This window comes from Vitis riparia, chromosome 3 (assembly GCF_004353265.1).
Source record: "Vitis riparia cultivar Riparia Gloire de Montpellier isolate 1030 chromosome 3, EGFV_Vit.rip_1.0, whole genome shotgun sequence".
In the NCBI taxonomy this organism is placed as follows: domain Eukaryota; kingdom Viridiplantae; phylum Streptophyta; class Magnoliopsida; order Vitales; family Vitaceae; genus Vitis; species Vitis riparia.
Window position 1 is genome coordinate 12,909,195 of NC_048433.1, and position 21,513 is coordinate 12,930,707.

General features: G+C 31.2%; 1 protein-coding gene across 1 annotated transcript; it reads right to left on the bottom strand.

Moving 5' to 3' along the window:
- Window positions 1–12,282: 12,282 nt before the first annotated feature.
- On the bottom strand, window positions 12,283–21,243 carry LOC117911876. Its single transcript, XM_034826301.1, has 4 exons — window positions 20,667–21,243; window positions 19,133–19,330; window positions 18,448–18,507; window positions 12,283–12,544 (listed from the first exon to the last, which is right to left on the bottom strand). Exons 1-3 carry the CDS (start codon window positions 21,193–21,195, stop codon window positions 18,464–18,466), a joined length of 771 nt encoding a protein of 256 aa, XP_034682192.1. The 5' UTR covers window positions 21,196–21,243; the 3' UTR covers window positions 12,283–12,544; window positions 18,448–18,463.
- Window positions 21,244–21,513: the final 270 nt, after the last annotated feature.

Sequence of the window (21,513 nt, forward strand, 5' to 3'; positions counted from 1 at the left end):
AATATCTGAAGAAAAGATCTAAAAGAGTCGGTCACAAATATCGGGAAGCACTAAGGACCATTTCGCAGGTGAAAACGAGGTCTGCGAGATTTCGCAGATGCACAAAAAGGTTGCGAAATTACTTCACAGCAACCGGTTAATTTCGCACCGCTGCAAAGTGGTCTTTCAGCTTGCGGTGGTCACCTTCCAACTTGCCGTGAAACTTCAGGGGGAATTCCACAGCACTGTGCAAAAAGGCTGCGAAATCATTTCGCAACAAAAGGGTGATTTCGCAATGCTGTGCAAAATTCTTCCTTCAGCTTGGAGTGATCGGCTTCCAATGGCTGTAACTTCCTCATTTCAGCTCCAAATCGTACACGGTTTGAAGCGTTGGATTATTGACTTCCTGAGCTTTGAAATGGTATATAGCATGTAGAAAATGGACTTCGGGAAGTGCTCCAAAAGTGCGAAGGAAGACTGCAGCTGCTGTCCTCTGTTTTCCTTTTTGCTTTTCTCCTCTTTGATTCTCTCCTTGCATTCCGGATTTGCTTATGGCAAAGGACTTCAAAGCTTTGGTTCTTCATGTTTCTGAGCTCTTCATTGCTTTGCCATGGATTCCAAATAACTCTCCTCAATCTTGGATTGCTTTGGTGATCAAAAAGCTATCAAAACACCAAAACTTAACACAATTTGATTAGAAACGATTGCAAGGGTCCTTAACATGTCAATTGAGTTAAAAGGCAATAACTACTACTCAAAAGTGTTTGAAAGAGTTAATTACAAGCTATCAAATAGCACTTTTTGAGTAGTAATCAACCTTCAAGAACCTTTAATTGTGATAAAGCTTGGCAAAAAAAGCTTCTTCTCCACTTAAGATAGTGTGTAACATGTAGGTGAGAGATAAGTTCAATTTGATTCAAACCTTGGCCCTAATTCACACCTTAAGCCCATCTCCATAAGGTTTAAACTAGAATTAAGTCCATCATTTGTCTTACTTAGAATGTTAAGTAAGGTACCGATGATGCTTTCACAATCATTTTTCTCTATGTGCATTACATCCAAGTTATGACGAACATGTAGGTATTTTCAATACTCAAGATCAAAGAATATGAACTTTCTCTTCTAACAATTTCTAGTTTTGATATTCAACTTATCTCGAGTGATCTTATTTTTTCCCCATGAATTACAAATGACATCAATTTTCCTTAGAATTTCTTCTCCACTCAATGGTTGTGGAGGTGATCGAAACTCTTGTTCCATATTAAATGCCTTTTTCTGTTTCCTAAAAGGATAATTGCAAGGAAGAAATCGTCTATGACATGTATATGAGTTCTTTTTCCCATGCTTCAATCTATGAGAGTATGTATCTTCCCCATATATGCGGCATGCAAAATATCTTTTAACTATGCAACCAGATAAGTTTTCATACGTAGGAAAATCATTGATTGTCCATAATAGAACAACTCTTAATGTAAAGAGCTCTTGTTGACGTGCATCATAAGATTCAACCCCACCTCCCACAACATTTTTTGGTCATCCAATAATGGTGCTAAATAAACATTAATGTCATTTCTAGGTTGTTGTGGAACTGATATTAACAAAGACATCATCATAAACTTCCTTTTCACGCATAACCAAGGCGGAAGGTTATAAATGACCATTATAATAGGCCAACAATTGTGTCTACTACTCATTGAATTGTGAGGATTTATACCATCTGCTAAAATGCTAAGTTTAAGGTTTTTAGGTTCTGAAGCAAAATCAGGCCATCTGTGATCAACTAGTTTCCATGATGGGGAATCAGATGGATGACGCAATTTGCCATCAAATTCTCTTTCTTGGGCATGCCATATGAGGTCTTTTGCAACTTTTGGGGATCGAAACAATCTTCTAAATCTTGGAATTGGAGGAAAATACCACATTACTTTTGCAGGGACACCATTTCTCTTTTTAGTTTTTGTTCTATCTAACTTTCATCATGAAGTTCCACAAGTTGGACATGAAGATGCATCCTTTAAATCATTCCTATACAATATGCAATCATTTGGAAAAGCATGCATTTTCTCAAATTCCATTCTCAATGCATTCAATGTCTTTTTTGCTTCATACATAGACAAAGGTAACTCATTGTTTAAAGGTAACATATCTCCAACAATTCCCAAAAGCTCTAAAAACTTTTATTAGACCATCCATATTGTGCTTTCAGGTTGTATAATTTCACGAATGCAAACAACTTTGTAAAGTTTCTACAACTAGAATATAAAGGTTTTTGGGCATCTTCAAGTAATGTTTCATAAAATTCTGGGTCATTCTTACAATCATCATGTGCAGCTTGAACCATTTCTACTATACTATCCACATCAGTAAATTGAACCTTATGATGACATTATACCCTACTAATTGGTGGTCCACTTGGAGTAGCATCTCCATACCAATACCATGTATGGTAACTCTGATCAATTCCATAGAAAAATAAATGCTCTCTAATTTTTGGAGAAGTATGGAATATCATATTACCACATTGAAGGCAAGGGCATTAGATGGAGTTTTTATATGCGGAATGTTTTAATGCGAATGCAATAAAACTTTCTACCCCATCCGCATAATCCTTTGATCTCCTATCCTTTGACATCCAAGAACGATCCATTTGATGTACAAGAGAGAAACAAAGCTCCTAGATACCACCAACCACTAAAGTTATTAATAACTATCCTATTAATAGCCTCAAAATATATGATCCACCAATTTCAAATTTCAAACATTTTCACAAAAACTTTTACCAATCCAAAAAACAACAATGTGTAAGTCATCTAGCTATAAGCAATATGACAACAAATATAATTAGTATATGGTGTTATTAAAAAATTAGAATAAAAAATGGATATGAATTCCATCATTATGTTTGGTTTGTGCATGAATAGGAATAAAAAATTAGATGTAACTCTCAATCTTGTGTTCTATTCTCAAGTACACTAAGTTTGAAATTTTAAAAAGTTTGAAAAATAAAAAAACACATAATTTCTATAATGCCACAAGATGAGCAAGACATATGGATGGAAATATCTTTTTAATTATGGGTTGAAAATCATTTCTTTTAAATCTAAGTATCTTCTTAACATCATCTTGATTGTTGAATAGTATCAAACATAGACATATGAAAGAGTAATAGTTGAGATAATACCAATACATAAATATTACTATGGAAAACAACAAAAGTCTTTAAATGTTTCAATTAATAGGAAAAAATGGGCTTACTCCATCAAAATTTGATAGAGTACTTAAAATGAGACTTAAAAGTTCGCTTGTTTGATGAAGCACAAAATAAGAAAGGTAAGTAGAAGGATGATACTCAATGATAAAGCTTTCAACAGTTTCATTGAATTTGCTCCCAATGAGACAATGATACCATGAACTAAAAAGGTGAACTAATGTGGCTAAGCTTTCAATGAGTAGAAGCAAGTGATTTATGCATTCTGACATTTACAACATCCTTAATTAGGTAGTGGTTTCTATCCCATATAGGAATACATAATCCCTATGTATCAATTGCCAATGTACTCAATTTAATTTTAAAGAAATTTCGGCTGCATTTTCCTATAGTTCTCCATGTGCACAAAATGGACAAGGCACAATATGTAACCTTGTCCAAATATGCACCTAAAGAACAAGAGAAAAGACTACCAAACTTTCTAAAAAAAGATTTAAGAACAAACAATTAACTTCATAGATATTATGTTTTCCTATACTGTCCAATTGGACAATTCAAGCATCATTTGTAGAGAAAAGATCTTTATCACATGCTAGACAAATTTAAAAGTTATCAACTTGAAAATGGCCTAGATATACCATTTTCACCATTTGACAACTTAAATGTCTTTATTATGTAATAAGAGAAACTTTTTTCTTCCAATGATACTTGAATGGGAACTCTAAGGTTTCATACATGCATGTTTGATTAAAATTAAAACATTATAATGATTTATTAAATTATTATAATATAGCAACATAACTCTCATTATATCATGTTTATCTTAAATATGTAACATTTAAGATGGAACCATAAGAACCTTTTCACAACTTAGACCAACATCTTCTACAAAAAGGGTTCACACTAAATATAATCAAATTAATATGATTTAACAATTTTAAATGCACAATAAGTAATTATCTTACAAAACAAATAATAAGGCAACTAAAAGAAAACCACAGTAACATGATCATGCAAATGAATTGCACCTACAAAACAAGTAATATGAATGCCACTACTTGTAATAGAATATAAGGCTCAGGAAGAGGTGGATAAGCTTGCAAAGGAAAAGTCATGACTGATAACCCACTTGTTGGTTTTAGTACCCATGACCAACATGTTCGCTATCATATATAGGTAGAATGAAGAGAAAATTAGAACAAATGAACTTCAATTTTTTGGTATTTTCGATACTAAAAGGGTGTTTTGATACAAATGAACAAATGAACATTTTGCTAAGAGAAATGCTTGGAAGGAGTAAGAAAACCTTCTCTCTCTCTCTCTCTCTCTCTCTCTCTCTCTCTATATATATATATATATATATATATATATATATAGTCTCTAAAATTAAAATTTAAAACATACATGCATCAGAATGAGTAAGCAACTAATACTACACTCTCAATATGCTAATTATTAACCTTACACAGGCAAGTTCTGTTACTTTATAGAAAAAGAAGAGAGGACAACATGCTCTGAAAAAAGTTCTGAAACGAAATTATGTTTCTTCTTTCAAACTTGAGTAATAGGAGCTGTAGTTGGCTGTGGAGAATGGGTATCGGATTTATTCCCACAAATCCAACGAAAAGCCTTTTTCACGGTCCAGAACAGTCCTTTGAAAGCTAGATATAAACAATAAAAGAGGACAAAGACGAATATTGCAACCCCAATGGCAACACCTTTGAGGAATTTTGCAACAAAATTTTTGGAAGATTCTGTGCAACGTCCCAGGACTGCTGAACATAGAGGTGAATATGAGAGAAAAAAAATGGGGACAAGAAGAAATCCAACCACACTCCAAACAACATTTTTCCAATTATGTGTCATCATGATTAGGATGATTGTTGCTCCAAACGCCACCGCCATTATTGAGACCGAGAGGATCATACATATAATTCCCTGTGTCAGCTTCTTAAAAAGATATGTTTCGAAGTCTTGTAGTGGAAATGAGGATGTAAGGATGGAGAGAAATATACCCACAGATGTCAAAGCCAAAGTGAGGGAGAACACATCAGCTAATATGAAAACCACAAAGAAGGGTTTAGAGTTAAGGATTGGAATACCGGTGTCTTGATTAGGACCTCCTAGTACCGTGTAGGCTGCTGCAAAGGCAATAGTGGCTATGCAAATAGAAAGAATGGTGCAATTCTCAGTGGTGCGCATTAGCCATTCCTTGGCATCTCGATGGAGTCTCTCATTCCTAGCAGCAAATAATTCTTCAGCAGTCTGGTTATCTTTGTTGAGAGGCTTGGTCAAATGCATCTAACAGGCTGACTTCACTTTCCGCACCCACACATACAATCACAAGTAGCACCGTTATTCTAATGTAACACATACAAGCATTTTTGTTCTTTCTAATCCCTCCATTTATCATTAGACTAAATTAAAAATATTAAGGAAAAAAAAAACCTTCAAAGTAATTATTCATGAACTTTTAGGTTGTGTTTGATTCTTAGACGATTCTTAAATAATTTGAGGGAAGTGGAGAAAAATAGAGAGAAAAGTAGAAGGAAATAAAAAGTGAAAAAATTTTAAATCAAAAATCATTTTTACATATTACTTTAAACTCATTGTACTTATTTTAACTCTTATCTAAGGATTAAATAATTTCAAAATATTCAAGTTTTTTTTTTAATTTTAATTATATTTTATTCTTACATTTTATATTTTATATATTAAAACAAAAAATGAGAAAATTATTTTTTAATACTTTTTTCTTTCTTTAGTAATTTTCTAATAACTTAAACTTTAAGGTCAATTAGTGGATTTTAACATGGTAAGAGTAGCTTGGTCTTGAGTTTGAATCTCATTGGTGTATTGTTTATTTTCTCTATGCATTAATTTACCTTGTGCAAGCCTAAAAAAGCCTATAGTGATAACTTGAAGGATCATTTTACAACATTGAAAAGCTAATTTTCACATCATACACAAAAGTGATGGCCAAAGAAAAATTGATAGGTGGTAAAGATGATCTTATTTATATTTATATTTGTTAAAAAGGTTCTATTTATCTCTATTTGTGAAACTAATCTCGGTTTTGATAATAATAAAACAAAATTTAAAACTAATAATTTATCCTAAGTATGTTTAGGTAAGAAGATTTTCAAAAAAGCAATAAAAGATATACTAAATCAAATAAAAATTAAGAAAAAGGAAAAAAACCTCAAAGAGAAGAAGAGTCAAGACCTATTCCCTAGGATCTCTTTGTAAAAATGTTGGTGCACTAGGTTCATAGCACATTACATTTTTATTGAAGTACATAAAATCATCCAAATGTCTAAATAGATTTTATTTTCTTGAATCTAATCCTTCCTAATCAAGCTTTTTTTAAAGGGTTTATGAAGTTGAATAAAAGTTTCCAGGAATTCCAGGCCTCAAACTAGCTAGGGTCTTTTATACACTTCACAATATGATTGGTTGAAGTAGAGAGGAACCGATTAAGCCAATCAGGCTTGATTTAGTAACCCCAATAACTAGTAGCCAATTGATTGGTCGAACCTAGATTGTGTCTAACAACTAGTTTGAGTTTCTAAATCCTATTTAAACATTTAAAATTTCTTATATTGATTAGGAAAAAGTTTTAAATCATTCTTAAATATTATTTAAGCTTTTTTAAAGTGTTTTCAAAGTGACTTGCTTTCAAACTTGTATTTCATCTTAGTACTATAGGAAAACCCATATTTCTCTGTTCCCTACACCTAAATCAGTTTAGGTACATGCAAATCTTTCCTAGGCTTTATCTAAATCCTACATTTAGAGAAAACAAGCAATTTTAAACAATAATAAGATTTAGATATCAAATATTTGAATATTTTCAAATCAAATCCATGCAGTGAAGTATTTGAATGAAGTCGTTGGAAGTCTCATAGACCCACAGTTATCCGCTCGATGGCTCTTCCTTAAATCTTGGCACTCAATCGATGGAAAGAAAATGAGGGTAGAGGCTATGACTTTTTCTTTGAAGATGGAAGACAAGTCTCTAGAAACCCTCCCTAAATGAGCATTTATAAGGTTCTCCATAAGCTTAAGTGACTTGAGCCCATTAGGGGCTCAAGTCATTTAATCTAGACTAAAAAGCTTCCTAATTGATTAATTTACCTAATAAGGCTATCTAATAAATTAATTAACCCAATTTAGAGACCTTGTTCAGTAACTCATGTGCAATCTTATGTAATTATCCAAATGTTTGTATGCATAAAAATGAACCTAGAGCCAATCCAACTCTCATAGACAATGTCATCAAGGTATATGAGCTTAAGCGGGAACCATTGAAATCCATAAGAGAGTTAATTCCATAAGAATTCACTTTTGAAGTTGATTAAAGATCCCTTGATAGAGAATCAACTACATTTTAGTATCCTATGTAAATAACAATGAGACAAAACTTGGGTTTGTGACCTACTGTCCATTGCATGTAGAGTACTCCCCATGAACTGGTGTCTATAATCTAATAAGTTAATGTTATATCACCTATCAAGATTACCCTTCTAATCCTTGAATTACGTATCTCACTTATTATATGATTAATTGACATACTCTACCTTCAAAAAGCATATGTCAAATTTCCACTAATGGAAATGTTATAACCAAAGTCTTCTAGATCACGTGTCCTTTGAATCACCTAAGGGACACACTGTCTCAAACCCATAAGATATTATGGCACCTCTATTGAGAATACCTATTACCACCACTAGCCTCCATCAATAGTGACTCCATCCATAAGGATACGTGACCACCTTAGGGTCTCACCCATGGGTCAAAGACTTAATACCTTCTCAAGGTTGAGAGTCTATGCAGTATAGTAGCTTGGTGAATCATGATAATTAATTAATAGTCTTACATCATGATTCACCATTAGTCCTATCCAGTGTGCATTGCATACACTAGAACACTCACTATCGAAAAACCATCCTGATAACCAAGACAAGTCATCCCTCCAATTAGGAGATAGTGCATTACAGTCTCACATGGATTTCCCAAATCCATGAACTGATTGTGGACTACTTATCACTTTACAAGGAACCCATGACATGGATCTTTTGTGCAACTCCTAATGCACCCAAGTCATATACAATGCAAGTGATGTGAGCATGTATGCTCAAATAACCAATTAATGCATATGGGAAGCCAAAAAACATAGATAAATAAATTTATAAATGAATCTCAATTTGTTACTTTATGTCATGATTTATAGGGCTCAATCCTAACAAGTACACCATTCAATTCTAGAATTTGTATATTCCATTGTACCAAAATTGTAAACTAGAAGTTTTATTCTTATCAAATTTTTTCTTATACATCTTGTGAGTTAGGCTTCATTGTATAAGGTATCAATTTACTGAAAAATTTAAGTGTGAGGTATCACTTAGGGTTGTCCAAGTTTGGAGTGTCACTTAGGGATCTTTAAGAGTGAGACATCTCTTAAACAATGAGGTATCACTTAAGAAAAATTATAAGTGCCTATTAGAGACATCTATTAAAGAGTGAGGTATCACTAAAGAAAAATTATAAGTGCCCATTAGAACTAGTAAATCCAACAATAAAGTATAAAGGCTTGGTTTGGAAGCATAAATATAGTGGAACCTTAAGCTTGGATTGAAATTTGAGGAGAATGGATATAAGTTGAGTTGCTTCAAATCACTATAAAATCTTAAGTTCACATTTCTTTCTTCCCTTACTCTCTTTACTTTATACGCAATTGCTACAATTGTCACTTGCTTTGTAAGTTTAAATTTATAAAAAGTGATCATCACCTTATTCAACCTCTCCTCCCCTCCCTCTCTCTTTTAGGGTGATTACCTTAAGTTGGTATAACTAGAATCATAACAATTGATATCAAAGCAAGGCCTTTTGCTTAAAACTTAATAATATGTAAGGAATAACAAATCAGCCTAAGTCTCTACTCATGGGAGGTTTTTCAGTTTCAAAACAGATGTCATATTCCAACTAAAATTGAAAACAAAAATAGATATCATATTATTTTTCAGATTTGATTATAGGTATTCAAAAACAAAAATGACTTGGTGTTTAAAGTCTATTGATTTTGATTTATGGAAAGTCATTCAAAATAGATATAATATTCCAACTAAAATTGAAAATGAGGTATCCATTCCAACGTCAATCCATGAGTGAAATGAGTAAGAAAAGAAAAATGTGTAATTAAATGCTAAAACTATACGTCATCTACTAGAATAGAGTCCTTATAAGCATGACATGATGTAATTAGATTTAGAATTAAATTCCTAAATGATTTTTTTCATTTCTAAAGAATCAAAAACTCTTCTAAAGGAATGGATATAGTGTCAATCATCATGAAAAGGATTATCAAATTGGCATAAGAACTTTAGAAATGCTTCAAATTGTTTTTACTATCTTATCCTATTGGTTTGAATTTTTTTCATAAAGAACAATTGAAAATGTATTGAATTATGATCATACAAAGAAAAATCATTTTAATGAAATTGACATAATTGCTATCCCAAGGCTTGTATTAAGAAGTCATCATTTATGAAAACCTTACATGAAATAAAATGATCACATGCTTGCATGTTTTAATGATGTTAAATTATGCATGTTATGTGTTGCATCTTTTAAATTGCATATGTTGGGAAATAACGATATGCTTTAAATGAAAAATATTTCATTCCCTTACCAGTTTTAGCAAATCATTCTTTAAATTGGAAAATGCTCTAAGATTGAGAAAATTTTTATTTGAAATACTTTTTCAAATGAAAAAGAAAAAGAAGAGGAAAAATGATGTTATGCTTATTATTTATTTTTTGTGACATCATTTATGATTGATTAATAAATTCTCTTATCATACTTAATTGAGACTTTTTGTTGATGACAAAAAGGAGGAAAATTAGTAATAGGTTATTATAGTACTAGGATGATAATATTTGTTTCAACAATCTTGAATATTGATGCTTCATACTTCAATTATTATATACATGCATGCATCCTATTTGTTATCTTACCAATTGCTAATTGCTCTTTGTGTTGTTAATATTTGGTTATATTATTTTTTAGCACCTTAAATTTAATCCTTAAGATTCTTAAAATTGAACATTTTCTAAAAATCAAGGAGCATATATTAAGGGGGAAGTATTTGAGCAACTTTGATTTTGTCATCTCAAAAAAGAGGAGATTGTGAAACTAAAGTTTGGTTAATTTTGGTTTTGATGATAATAAAACAAGTTTGACACTAATGATTTATTCTAAGTATATTTAGACGAAAAGATATCTAAAGAAGCAATAAAAGATATATCAAGTCGGAGGAAAATCAAGAAGAAGGAGAAAACTTCAAAGAGAAGAGGAATAAAGACCTATTATCTAGGATCTTTTTGTAAAGTTGCTAGTGCACTAGGTTCATATTACATTACTTTTTTTTATTGAAGCACATAAATTCATCTAACTATCAAAATTGATTTTATTCTCTTATAAACTAAATGATTTCATGTTCTTGATTAAAACTATGAATCTAATTCTTTCTATACTTGTTTTAAAAGATTTATGAAGTTGAATATAAGTTGTTAGAGGTTCCAAGCCTCAAACTAGGTCTTTTATACACTTTACAATGCAATTGGTTGAGGTAAGGAGGAACATGTTCAGTTGAGGTGCACTTGCACTTTGTTTCTTTTAATAGCATGTGTTCAACCATTGAGGTTAAGCCTCAACTAGTTGACCCAATTGGTCAATAATAATCACAATGGCTAGTAGTTGGTCGATCGATTCATCAACTTGTTAAACCTAAACTGTGCTTGACAAGCATTACTAGTTTAGGTTTCCAACTCTTATTTAAAGGCCCCAAGATTCTTGTATTAATGGGAAAGACTTCTAAATGATTCTTAAATATTATTTAAGCTTGAAGGAGTGTTTTTAAAGTGTACTTAAAGAGTTCATCTTAGTGCACCATTCAACCTTATTTTCCTTATAATCCATTATGCAAAAATTGTAAAATAGAAGTTTTATTCTTATTGAATATTATTTTATATAACTTGTGAGTTGGGCTCAATTGTAGGGTATCACTTGAGGGAAAAATTTAAGTGTGAGGTATCACTTAAGGTCTACCAAGTGTGAGGTATCTCTTAGAGATCTTTAAGAGTAAGGCATTTCTTGAGGAAAAATATAAGTGCCCACTGAAGCTAATTAATCCAAGTGTAAACCTTGAAGGCTTTATTTGGAAGCTTTGGAATAGTGGAATCTCAAGCTTGGGATTGAACCTTAAAGAGAGTGGATATATGCTAGGTTGCTTTAACCACTATAAAATCTTAAGTTTGCATTTCTCTTTTCCTTTACTTTCTTTACTTTATATTCAATTGCATTTCATTATACTTGTTATATTATTACATACAATTGTCACTTGCTCTTTATATTTAAATTTGTTAAAAGTAACCATCATCCTATTCACCCTCCCCCGAGCAATTATCTTAGGTTGGTATAGTTAAAACCCTAACACTATTTAATTAAGACTTATTTATTGCATCTAGGTTTTATTTCTTCGTACCTTGATTTTATTTGGAATCTAATGATATAAAATTTATTAAATACATTAATGACTCAAATTTGAAATTTAGTACCTAATAAGTACCTTGTCATTTTCCTAACTTGGATGCATATTTTTCATCCATTACTTAATAACTTATTATTATTATTATTATTATTATTAGTAATGAAGATTAATAATCAAATGACTTGCCCCAAGTGTATGCATGAGCACTATGTTTATGGTTATCATTAATGGGTAAGTAGAAGTGCACCTTAAACAACAGCAACTCTTTTTGTAGCTGGAATGCAGGGCTTTGCATCTTTTCACTAGCTTGACTTTTTCTTTTTAGGCCAACCATATGTAGTAAGGAGTTCCCTTTGTTATCTGTAGCTGATAATAGACTTCTTGCAAGCAATTCAGATTTTGCCACTATATCAAAAATTTCAATATGACGGTGAAGGATTGCCACATGTAGTATGTTCATTCCTTCCTTATTAATATGCTAAAGTGCTTGAGGATGACAAACCAATGTTTCATCAACAATGTCTTGAATGTTTGACATTGTTGCCAAAAATAATGGAGCTTCATCGCTCTTCTTGTACTCGTAGTTGGTTGAACTTTCTTGGTAGTTTCGCCCTTCATTTTCTTGGAAATTTTATCCTTTCTTTTCTTGGGAGTTTTGTCCTTCAATTTCTTGGGATATTTTTTCTTCATTTTCTATATCCAACTCCTTAGTCTCACCTAAGCCAACTTGTTGAGAATTAACACTTGCATGCCATGATATATCATTCTTTACCAAAAGCTTAACGAGTCCTTGAAGTGAATAGAATCTGCTTTCAGTAATATGAGACATAGTGGATTACTTTTACATAATATATTGAAATATAAAAATGTATCACAAGTAAATAATCTAGCATTATATAATGTTTAGGTATGGAATATTATTCTATTGAAGAGGGTAATTGAAGTCTAATAGTACATATTAATCCAACCACAATAGCTTTCAATAATACATTTGTAATTTAATCGGTTATAAAGGGTGAGGAATATTTTACAATTTTTTTACTAGTAGTGCATAGATGGATCTACAAAAAAGATTTTTTTTTCCTTTTCTTTTTTTTTTTTAATATTTTCTAAAGGCCTTTTAAAGTTATTAAAAATTGGGTAATTGCCAAAAATGAGAAATAGTCACAAGGAAAAATAGTTTCATTTCTTTTCTACATTGCCTTTGTATTGAAATATCATTTATATATATATATTTAATTTATTCAACATTGCTTTGGTATGATATCTATTTGTTTATACCTTAGAGTTGTTCTTTAAAAGTGTGATCTTTGTATGAAAATATTTATTTTTAAAATTTTCCTTCTTTCACTTTGAGTAAAATAAAAATGGGTTCTAGAATATGTGCATGTCAAGGATTCCCCTTTTGGTCACTCCTAATCATATAATTATTTATCTACCAAAAATTTCACATAGCGTGGCTGAAAGTTATATACCTAAATTATTTAATAATCTCCTATATAACTTATGTAAACTATCATAACTTAATTTATAGAACCAAATGTTTTTGAACAAAAAATTATATATATAACTTATAAAATTTTTAATTACCATTTTCAATAATCACTTAATAAATTTGAGTTTAAATATAGATTTATGAGGGATTTTTTGTCATCCATTAGAAATTGGCATCATATGGTTTAGAAAACATCATTACTTTGTACTTGATTATTATGATTTACATATTTAACTCTCATTCCTTTCTATAACTAAGTTTTGTTTCTTCATTTCTTTATTCAATGGTCTAGATTTACCCATACACATCAATGACTCAAATTCAAAATTCAATAAAATAATAAATCGGTATCCTAAATTTTTCTTCTATGAAATGTAAAAGAACAATTGAAGCCTTTTTTAGCCTAGCAATAGGCTTGTGTTGAGTATTGAGTCTTTTGAGCATTTTAGATGTTGATCAATCAAGAATCGTTGTATGTTCAAGAAAGAATTCATGTAGCTTGAGAAGCAATTTGCAAAACCTATTAATAACATTTGTGTAGTTACAAATTGTAGTGAGAAGCTACCCATGTGTGTTTTTTTAATTTGTTTTCCTTTAAGGAATTATGTATGATAAAATTTATGAAGTATTTAGTTTGAATATATTTAAGGATATAAAAGAAATAATGATATATGCATAATATTTTAATTTAAAAATTTTTATAATTTTATTTATAAATTTTAGTTTTTTGATATTTAATTATTATACAAAAAAAAGATATAATCATATTCATTAAGAAGATTATTATGATAGTTTTTATATTTTGGATGATAAGGCAATGAAATTTACAAATAAAATTTGTTAGCCCAAGGGTTCTCCTAATCGCGTTTTGATGATAACAAACCATGGTTATGTGGCTAATTGGTTTGAATTATAAAGAATTTCAGGTGTTTGTTTGGAAATTCATCAAATGACTTAATGGATGCAAGATCAAGACATTTGAAGTCCTTTAATCATAAGAAACGTATGTAAGATGAATGCATGGGTGTACTTAGGATTTTTTCTGAATTCCCCAATTTTTTATGGCCAATGCCAAGGGAATTTTGATTTTTGGTAAATAAAAAACAAAATTGATCATTTTCTAAGTATATATCTATATGATGTTCTATATGATGCATATGATTGCATGTTGCGAGAGCACCACTCGAGTGCTCCCCTATGGTCGCTTCCTTTCCCAAGTATTCAAGGACACTAGCATTGACCTTAGCAGAGAGACGAACTTTGAGGATCCCAATACATATGATACATATGATGATCAATCCATGGGGCGAATGAAATTTGAGGAGACTCTAAATGGTTTTTGGATTAGAAAAGTAAAGAGAACATAGCCACGAGGACAAGATAGACACACCTTAGAGTTAAGAAGGAGGCAAGGACTAAGGAGATGAAGAGTGGAGTAGACCCTCAGGGTGGACTAGACCCTCCAAGTGGTTACTAGCAGAGAGGGCTCAAGCTTAATATTCCCTCACTTCAGACAGAAATTCCTTTATAGATCGGGGGTGTTTAGTTTGAGTCCACTTTTTTGAGCCGGTGATGACTTAGTCGGCTTTTATAGACGGACCATCTACTCAACCATTATACACCAAGCCCTCTTTCTCTAGACCAACATTCACTAAGGCCACCTATACTAAGATACCACAACCTCAGGTACCTTATACTCCTGACCATGCTCTTTGGATGGATATATTTGCTCAAATTAGCTTTCTTGGTACTTGCATGGTGGAGCTTGCAATGGTCAGTGACACACGATTTTATTCTATAGAGGATAGGATGGACAAGTATCAAACTGGGTTCACTTCTCAGTTTAAGTATCTCCAATAGAGAATTGGTTGCATTAAGGATTGCATGGTGCATAGCATGAGGACATTATGGCCTACTTGAGTTTCGTGTTTCCACCTCCACCTCCTCAACCTTGATTCATTGGGCACCTCCCTTGTTCTTTTTTTTATGTTGCCAAAGGGGAAGATATGTTATGATCTAGGAGGCTAGATATAGGAGACTCATACATGCATATCATCTTTATTGGATCATACATTACTTATGTTTAGTTATGTTAGTTTGATTGGACATATGATGTACTAACTGATACATTTGACTTATGATATATGATATGCCTATATATTTGATGACTTGTATTGTTTTTTGTTGCAATACTCTCTAACATGTCTTGATCTTTTTGTTTTCAATTCTTAAATTTTGATTGTTAATCCATGATTGGTTTAAGGAGAAGATTTTTTTCCTCCTAGATAACCAAGGTTTTTCATCATAAAAAAGGGAGATATTGTTAGCCCAAGGGTTCTCTTAATCATGTTTTGATGATAGTAGATCATGGTTAAGTGGCTAATTGATTTGAATTATAAAGAATTTTAGGTGTTTGTTTGGAAATTCGTCAAAAGACTCAATGGATGCAAGATCAAGACATTTGGGAGACCTTTAATCATAAGAAACATATGTAAGATGAATGCATGAGTGCACTTGGGATTTTCATATCTTTTCATACATTTTTAAAAACTCGGTTTATGCATTAAAGTTACATTTTCATCAAAAACCCGAGTTTTATCAAATAAACCTTAGGCAAATCTTTTAAAAATTGGCATATTAATTTACTTAAAGACCTTGCCAAGTGTTAGAAGAGAAAAAGAAAAAGAAAAAGATGGGTTTTTGGGCCAAAAAAGGTGAGCCAGCTGAGGTAGTGGCTAACGGGCTCAATCGACTAGGGTATCGGTCTATCAATTACACTTTCCCGATCAAGTTTCAATCGAGAGATGCAAAAAATATTTTCTCTCCTTTCTTTCCCGATTGAGGGACATGTCTTCCCGATCGAGGTCCGATTGAGGCCTAACCGTCACCTGCCATGCATTTAATGCCCAACGGCTAGTGAACCGATTGACCCCTAACTCAATCGACCAAGGCTGCTTTTTGGCATTTTGGCTCCCAATGCTAGAAACCTATAAACTGAGACCTACACTTCATTTATGAGTAAGAGAACACCTACATTTATTTGTTTACCTACTTGTTCTTGCCGCAAAAGCTCTTATTCTTTCTTTGGTGCATTAAACCTTCATTTGCATATTCCTTAATGCACCCTTGTGATTTTTCTTAGCTTTTAAGTTGTGTTTGAGCCCTTGTTGAGTTTGGTTGAGAGATTTAAGCTTACTATTTGAGTGTTAAAAGCTTCAAGTGAGTAGAGATTTGAAGGGATTATGTAAGAATCCATTGGATCCAGAATCCAAGTGTAAAGGTGATTAGAAGCTTGGTTGAAACTTCAAGTATAGTGGAACCCTTACTTGGTTAGGAGCTTGAGGAGAGTGGACGTAGGCAAGGAAGTATTGAACTACTATAAAATCTAAGTTTGCTTTCTTTAACCTTATCTATTTATATTTGTGCTTCTTGTGCATAAATTTATTGTGTTTGAAAAAGAATTTTTTAAACCCCAATTGACCTCGCCTCTTGGGTGTTTTTCTCTATTAAGATTAGCCTTTATTTTCTCAAATTAAGTAAGTTAAAATAATTCAAATTAATTAATTTAATCAAGTTTTATTTTAATATTTCTTTTTTGCATGGGATGTTGAAATATCATAAATATCAACAGTTGGTCTTTCTCTTGGTGGACCAATATTCTATCGACATATTCGACAATATTGACCAATTTTTGGCAAGCAAAGATTTCAACTTTTTTTTTTTTTTTTTCTATCAAGGCTAGTATGATATATCGAAATTTTGATTATATTTCTAGAAATTTTAATCTTTGTAAATAACTACTATGTTTCAACTTTAAAAATAAAAAATAAGAAGTATATCCAATTGATACCTTAGTGCTCATTTAGATATGCTTCTTGGTTTTTATTTTGAAGGGTAGAAAATAATAATAAATTCTATAAAATATATAAAATACAATAACTTTTATATAAAAAGTACAAACTTAACTTATGTTCTTAAAAATATAAACTTAACTTACATTTTTTAAAATTACTTTTAAATTTTCTAAAATTTGAAGTAGTAATTTTTTTTTTAAATCTCATATTTTTAACAATTTTTAAAAATATTCTATTTTTGAATTAAGTTTCAAAGAGTTCTTATATTTTATAGAGGTATTATTATTACTTTCTATTTTAGAAAAGAGAAACAAAAAGTTTATCCAAATTACACCTTATTGTCTATTGGAGACACTTATTATTTTTTATTTTTAAATGTAGAAAATAGTAATAGTTTCTATATATATATATATATATATATATATATAGGATTTCTTAGAGGTTTATATTGAAAATGTTATGGATTTAAAAATCGATTGAAAATTGAGATAATAAAAAAGTTTACTATCTCAAATTATAAAATTTGTTAAAGTAATTTTTAAAGACATAAGATATGTACGTTTACCTTTTAGAGTTTCTACTTTTATTTAGATGTCTCATATTATACATATAGGAAATGGAAACAGTGGGTGGTTTGAAGGCCACTAAATAATAAATGTGATATCCTACATTGGATAAGGGAAAATGTTTTTAGTACTATATATATACTTCTTTTAACCTTGTAGACACGTTTTAAAGTCGCGATGGCCCTTTCAGGTTCATAGTGGTTAATATCTACACGATTGAAAGTGAGCCATTATAAATGTATCAAAGTTGATCCTCGACTCCTATATGGGGGTTTCTTTTGGCTTCATGAGAAGTGTTTCTCTATTTGACCCTACAATCTCATGAGACACAATGAGGATCTTGTATCTATATGACGGAGGAGGGGTTGGGTTATTAATGTCTCACATGGAATAGGAGAATATATATATATATATATATATATATATATATATATATATATGAATTCCTCTTAATCTCATAGACATTTTAAAGTTGTAAGAGTCCATTTAAGCCCAAAGTAAATAATATCTACACAATTGGGATGAGACCGGTACAATAGATATAATTTTTAAAACTGAGATTAGAATTAAGAAAGGAGGTTTTCTTGGTCAGACCATGGGTGGGGCATTTTTACAAAAGATTGATCCTATTCTTCCTCCTCTTGGCTAGATGCATTAAATTGAAACAAAATCTTTTACTTAGGAAGTATGTTCAAATGTAGCACTAAAATTTAAATTTCTAATTATATTTTAAATTTCTTATGCAAGAGCTTTTAAGAACATTAACCTTCAAAATAAATAAGTATGGTGCTTACCAAAACTTTTAATATCTCACATTTCATCACTTGTCTTGATGTTGTCCTTCGAGGGCCACTCTGGAAAAGAACTTCAATTATGAGATGTTTAGGCCACTATTCGTTAGGAAAAAAAAAACATATGTAACAAAAAAAGGAAAGAAGCACTACTTAACAATTGTAAGAAGTTGAGGTAAATGATTAATGGTGAATGGATATAAAAAAGAACCAAATTTTATTAAACAAATCCATCAGACCAAATCCTTATTTTACTGGGCAGGAAAATTTGAGAGAAAAAAAAATTACATCCATTAGAGCCCCATTTTGTAATATGGAAGAAATTATAAACATTAAATTTTACTTGCTCAAGTTCCATTCTACACCATGCATGGGTTCTATTCTATTTATTGAGCAAATAAATATTAAATCCATTAAAATATGTTCAATTGAGTTGAATTAACTTGAAAGCTTGAATGTAAACCATACATTGTTTTATAAGATAGCTAATTAATTTGTTTCCAAACTATATTTTTCAAAAAAAAAAAAAGGAGAAAATATATAAAACTATATTTAGCATTCCAAAATTATGTTAATGGCCATACCCAATTTCTAAAAAATGTTATTATCTAAAAAAAAAAAAAACAACAAGAGTAATTGAGTAAATGAAGAATAGATATTGATGAGGAAGGAGTTAAATGTACTATACTGGAGTTAATGAGCATCTCCATGAGTCCTTGTGTCGGTACTGTTGAGATCATGAGTTCGTCCATGAATCCTCGTCTTGTTTTTATCTTCTTTTCAAATGCAGTTGGATTGCATGCAAGATATTGAAGAGCAGTCATTGAATCTTGATCTCTTTCTTCAATTAAATATAAGTAGCTCTCCGCAATAAAATGGGCCAATTCTATTTCATGTTAATTTTGTAGAGATAACACAGAAAACAAAAATGTTAGATTAGTGACCTAATGTTGTCTTTGCATCCCAAAAAATATTTGAAAAAGAAAATATACTTAAATTATCTTATTTGATTAATTAAATAAAATCAAAATTATTTAAAATTTATAAATTTTTATAAACTATTTAATTTTTATAAACAAAGAAAAATAAAATTGAAGATGATATTTAAGTAAAGCTTATTGATTTTAAACTTATTATTAACTTTTTAATTTTTAATTTTTCTTTATTTGCTTTCCTTGATACTTTCTCCATTTCTAAGATCCACATGGCATGCACCTAGACTAAAGGGCATATGCAAATTATCTAAAACGTGTAACTTAATATTTTTTTTACTAGTAACATTTATGTTTTGAACTTTGGAAAGAAGATATGACATGATATGTCCCCTTAAAGTATAAACTCCCTTTGTACAAACCCATCACATGCCTTTCAAGCTTAACCAATTAAATTTGAAGTTTTTAAATGATTTTAAGTGGGTTATGAATTTTCTTAACCAACATAGTTTTGGGTACCATTTTTAGGCCTAAAAAAGAGGTTTTGAATAATACAAACTCTTTTGTTGTATATTTTGATTACATTTAAGAAGTTGTTTGGAGAAAAATATTAAGACTTAAAAGTAGCAAAAGTTACACATTATAGTAACTTTTGGCCAAAAAGGGCGTTGGGAAGCTAATATTTCTTTAAAAGTTTATTTAAAAAATTGTATCAATATTTATAAAAAAAATAGAACCTTATATCTTTAAAAAATTTGCAACTTGAGGTAGATAAATTAAATATTTTGATACCTTAATTTGTAAACCATTTTTCTTTTCTTTTTTTTTCTTTTTTCTTTTTATAAATCATTCATTGCTTTTCAATGTAAGTATCTAAAAAATTTTGGTATTTTATACGAAATTATTATTATTTAGTAATTTTAAAAATAGAAATGAAATGAAAAATATTTAAAGCTTATATATACAGGAGAGCAAAAGAAGAAAAATAAATTGGGAGAATGATATAAGAAAAATCTATTATGCTTGAACTTTTTTTTTAATATTTATTCAAAATTTTCTTTTTGGACTTTTTCTTATTTTTATTTTTCCATTTCTCAAACGTATTTTCCATCATCCTCCTATTTTGTCACATCTTGCAAGAACTCGAAACATCCTCACCTAACGTACCTAGATTGGTTGGGGGTTAGCCTTCCTTAACCTACACTTGGGATAGCCTATCATTTCTATATTTAATAATAGAAATGGATATTATAGGAAAAAACTTGCAGATGAATTGAGAGAAGAACTCACCGAAACACTCGGTGAAGATGGAAATATGAAGAACTGTTGTTCTATCATTCCTCTGCAAATACTGTTTACCATCTTCTGGATTTCGTTCCGTTAGTTTCATTTCCCCAGCCAGAAACTTAAACATTTCAGTTTGGCCGTAGCGGGCTGCACAAAAAATAGGCGTCTCTCCTAAGTCGTTACGCGCAATTAGCAACTCTGGATCTCTCTTCAACATCTCCTCCGCCACATTTATCATAGTATCACTGGCGGCTACTTCGTGGAGTATATTGCTGCCGGCGTTGTTTTCTGTAACGGCAAGTTTATGGTTGCATTCTTCAGGCAACATTTCCAGTAAGTCGCGTACCAGTCTACTTCGTTTGAAGCGAGAGGCCATGTGGAGGACTGTGTCATTGTAAACACTTATTCTCCGTAGCGGGCCTTCACGATGAGAACTGCAGAGGTCGGTCACCTCCTTGTCGTCTTTGCTGATCAAGTGAAAGAACAATTGAGCTTGGAGTTCCTGTTGGTTGGTAGAATTGGTGTCGGCCATGAGAGCGTCTTTGGAGAGGGATGGGGTTCTTACAGTGTTCCACAGTCACTGCAAAATCCCTTTAATATAATTTGAGGATGCCCATAAGCATGATGATGCCACAGGGTTTACGAAGATATGGTTGGTGCCGGTTGCCGGAGGAGTCTCAAATCTCAATCATGCTTGGAGTCACTCCGCAATGATGAGTATTAATAATCTTTTCATCACGTTTTCCCAATTCATAAGGTTATAAGCAATCTTATAAAACTTGGATGGGAGTGGCCAAACAAACCGTTGACCGGTCTTCTATCGGATTCCATTTGCTAATCGAACCGTTTC

What these genes read in the sequence shown, in the direction of transcription:
- LOC117911876 (XM_034826301.1), bottom strand. Translation starts at nt 21,195, where the DNA reads ATGGCCGACACCAATTCTACCAACCAACAGGAACTCCAAGCTCAATTG. An exon ending in CATCTTCACCGAGTGTTTCG is followed by an intron (nt 19,331 to 20,666) that starts GTGAGTTCTTCT and finishes AACATGAAATAG; the next exon opens with AATTGGCCCATTTTATTGCG. An exon ending in GGAGATGCTCATTAACTCCA is followed by an intron (nt 18,508 to 19,132) that starts GTATAGTACATT and finishes GTTCTTTTCCAG; the next exon opens with AGTGGCCCTCGAAGGACAAC.